The sequence below is a fragment of the Berghia stephanieae genome, chromosome 6 (genome assembly GCF_034508935.2).
Source record: "Berghia stephanieae isolate SIO BIC M18660-M18661 chromosome 6, UCSD_Bste_1.3, whole genome shotgun sequence".
Lineage (NCBI taxonomy): Eukaryota > Metazoa > Mollusca > Gastropoda > Nudibranchia > Aeolidiidae > Berghia > Berghia stephanieae.
Window position 1 is genome coordinate 65,189,673 of NC_088365.1, and position 2,500 is coordinate 65,192,172.

Here is a 2,500-nt window from a genome sequence, read left to right on the forward strand (position 1 = left end):
TGCTGTAGAATGTGGGAAGTGTGTGTGGTGAGATTCGATCGGTTGGATGTCATCAATCTCGATTGATTAATGTGTCGATTACACGAGTGTGCTTGCATCATCAAATACTTCCTCTTTACTTCTTCTTCTTCTTCTTCTTCTTCTTCTTCTTCTTCTTCTTCTTCTTCTTCTTCTTCTTCTTCTTCTTCTTCTTCTTCTTCTTCTTCTTCTTCTTCTTCTCCTCCTCCTCCTCCTCCTCCTCCTCCTCCTCCTCCTCCTCCTCCTCCTCCTCCTCCTCCTCCTCCTCCTTCCTTCTTCTCTTCTTCTTCTTCTTCTTCTTCTTCTTCTTCTTCTTCTTCTTCTTCTTCTTCTTCTTCTTCTTCTTCTTCTTCTTCTTCTTCTTCTTCTTCTTCTTCTTCTTCTACTTCTTACATTTAGTCCAAATGTGTTGAATTCAGAAAACAAAACAAAAAAAAAAAAAAAAAAAAAAAAAAAAAAAAAAAAAAAAAAAAAAAACAGCATAAACTACCGCACCGTAAGTGAATCCCGAGACTGATTAAAATGAACATGAATGTTGTACCCGAATAACGATGCCATGTGACCCGCCGTTCCAAACTGGTGACGTGTCGGAGTGAAGGAACGCAGGACAGAAATTAAATTTAAAATCAAAGCCACCTGAAATGAGAATTTATTATTTTCTTTTTTTGATTTTTTTAAACTTATTAATTATTTATTTTTTAAAACGACAAGAAAAGTTATTAATTAATTAATTTATTTATTATTATTTTTTCCCCTTTCTTTTCTTTTTTCTTTTTTAGTTTTTTTTTTCTCAGCTTTTTAAGGAACTATGATTTAGTATCTTCAATAAAGTGAAATTTATACATTTATTCGACGTTTCTTGGTTTAGACCATATGATATAAAACTATTCGTTGTAAAGTATCAAGTTCACTCCCGACATAATACCATTTTGAGGTGATGGGCCACAAATTATGTGGAAATAATATAGTCAACGTATTCTTTCCACTCAATGATGTACCGATGACTTGAGACAACAAGAAATTCCTAGAACGTTACCATTTTTGTTTTCGCGGTGGTTTTGAATATTTTCTTAATTACAATAGTCTGCAATTTTGTCCTGGGTTGTAGATTTTAAGCAATGTTTTGTGCTATTTTTTCCCCAGGTAGTTTGAACCTATCGAATTCTTACACTTTGCTATTATGGAATAACATGAAAAGTTCACATTAAGCGATAAAGAGATATACAGAAATTGAGATTGGATGTATAGAAAAAATAATATACATAACTATTTAGTGTGACTTTATTCGTGGTACCGTTTATATTATTTCATTTAAACTGGATACTATCATTCGATTGGATTATTAGGAGTTGATAAAGATGCTACCCATAGCGACAAAATGATGTGACAGGGATTACAATTACCTAGACTATCCATGACGAACATGCAGGGAGAAATTCGAATGGATCCTTTAGTGGCCAGGGAGCCCTCTCGGCACTACCACCTACACGCCATGACCCCCAAGGACGACGGGACTACCACCCCTATCGTCTACCACAAGCGAACAGCCAGCCTGGGCAGAGACGTGACCGGATATAGGTGTAAAGACAACTTGTACAACAAAACTCTCTCGTGGCTTCGGAACTTAAAACCCTGGACCAAAAATAACAGCCACTCGCAGTCCGGTGGTGGTCACCAGACGAACGGAGATGTCAACGGCGAGTCCCCCTGCACGCAGGCAGACGCAGGTGTGTCCGCTTATAAACCGGGCAATCGTTTGAAAACCTCCAAGTCAGACCGTAACTTGTCCAGCCATCTCCGTAATTCAACGTCTCTGGAAGGTGGGAAAGAGGGCCGGGAATCGTTTTTCAAAAAGAATTTCAGGTCCTCATCTTTCAAAGGACGGGTGTCCCAGTCAGCCAGCCGTTACTCGAGTTCCTATTACTGCCCTGAAAGTGACCTTTATGACCCAGCCATACACCCGACGGATTACGACCAAAGGCTGCCCTATGGCGGCGTCTATTCCTCATCGTCTTCATCCTATATTCATCAACATCTTCAACAGCAATCGCAGCAGCACCAGCATCGTCCATATCAGTATCAACCGCAGCATTCTCAAAATATCGGGCCAAATTCCCAAGACTGTCGGCCTCGGGGTCGCGCCGCGACGGCGACGTCTGGCGATTTGCACAAGACGTACAAGTCCTCGCCAGACGTCAATCGTTCTTCGGCTCATTTCCACCACCTCGATCCTCTACCTCACCAACACCAGCATCCCCACCACTATCACCAACAACATCAGTATCATCACACTTCTCACCTCCAACCGGAACAAACTACGTCAGCAGCAAAGGGCGGCGGCGGTGGCGACGACGTGAACATGGGTCCATATATACATTACCGTTCTCAATCTACCAATGGATTATACGGCATTACTACCTCATCATCACGCGACAACATCCAACACAACGATCAGGCACATCATCAACAACAACAACAACCG

The 2,500-nt window shown here is 41.1% G+C and overlaps 1 protein-coding gene across 8 annotated transcripts in view; it reads left to right on the plus strand.

The window, feature by feature from the left end:
* The window catches only part of LOC144975460 (cyclin-dependent kinase 18-like), a 245,146-nt gene that overhangs the window by 148,213 nt on the left and 94,433 nt on the right, over positions 1–2,500 (plus strand). For 6 of the 8 annotated variants that reach the window (XM_078919561.1, XM_078919560.1, XM_078919558.1 and 3 more), the window contains one exon: positions 1,162–2,500. This exon is cut by the window's right edge and continues 433 nt beyond it. The exons of the other annotated variants lie outside the window; for them this stretch is intronic. In XM_078919561.1, coding sequence (XP_078775687.1) covers positions 1,433–2,500 — 1,068 coding nt within the window. In that variant the 5' untranslated portion in view covers positions 1,162–1,432. The remainder of the gene's footprint in view (positions 1–1,161) is intronic. 8 annotated transcript variants of the gene reach the window in all.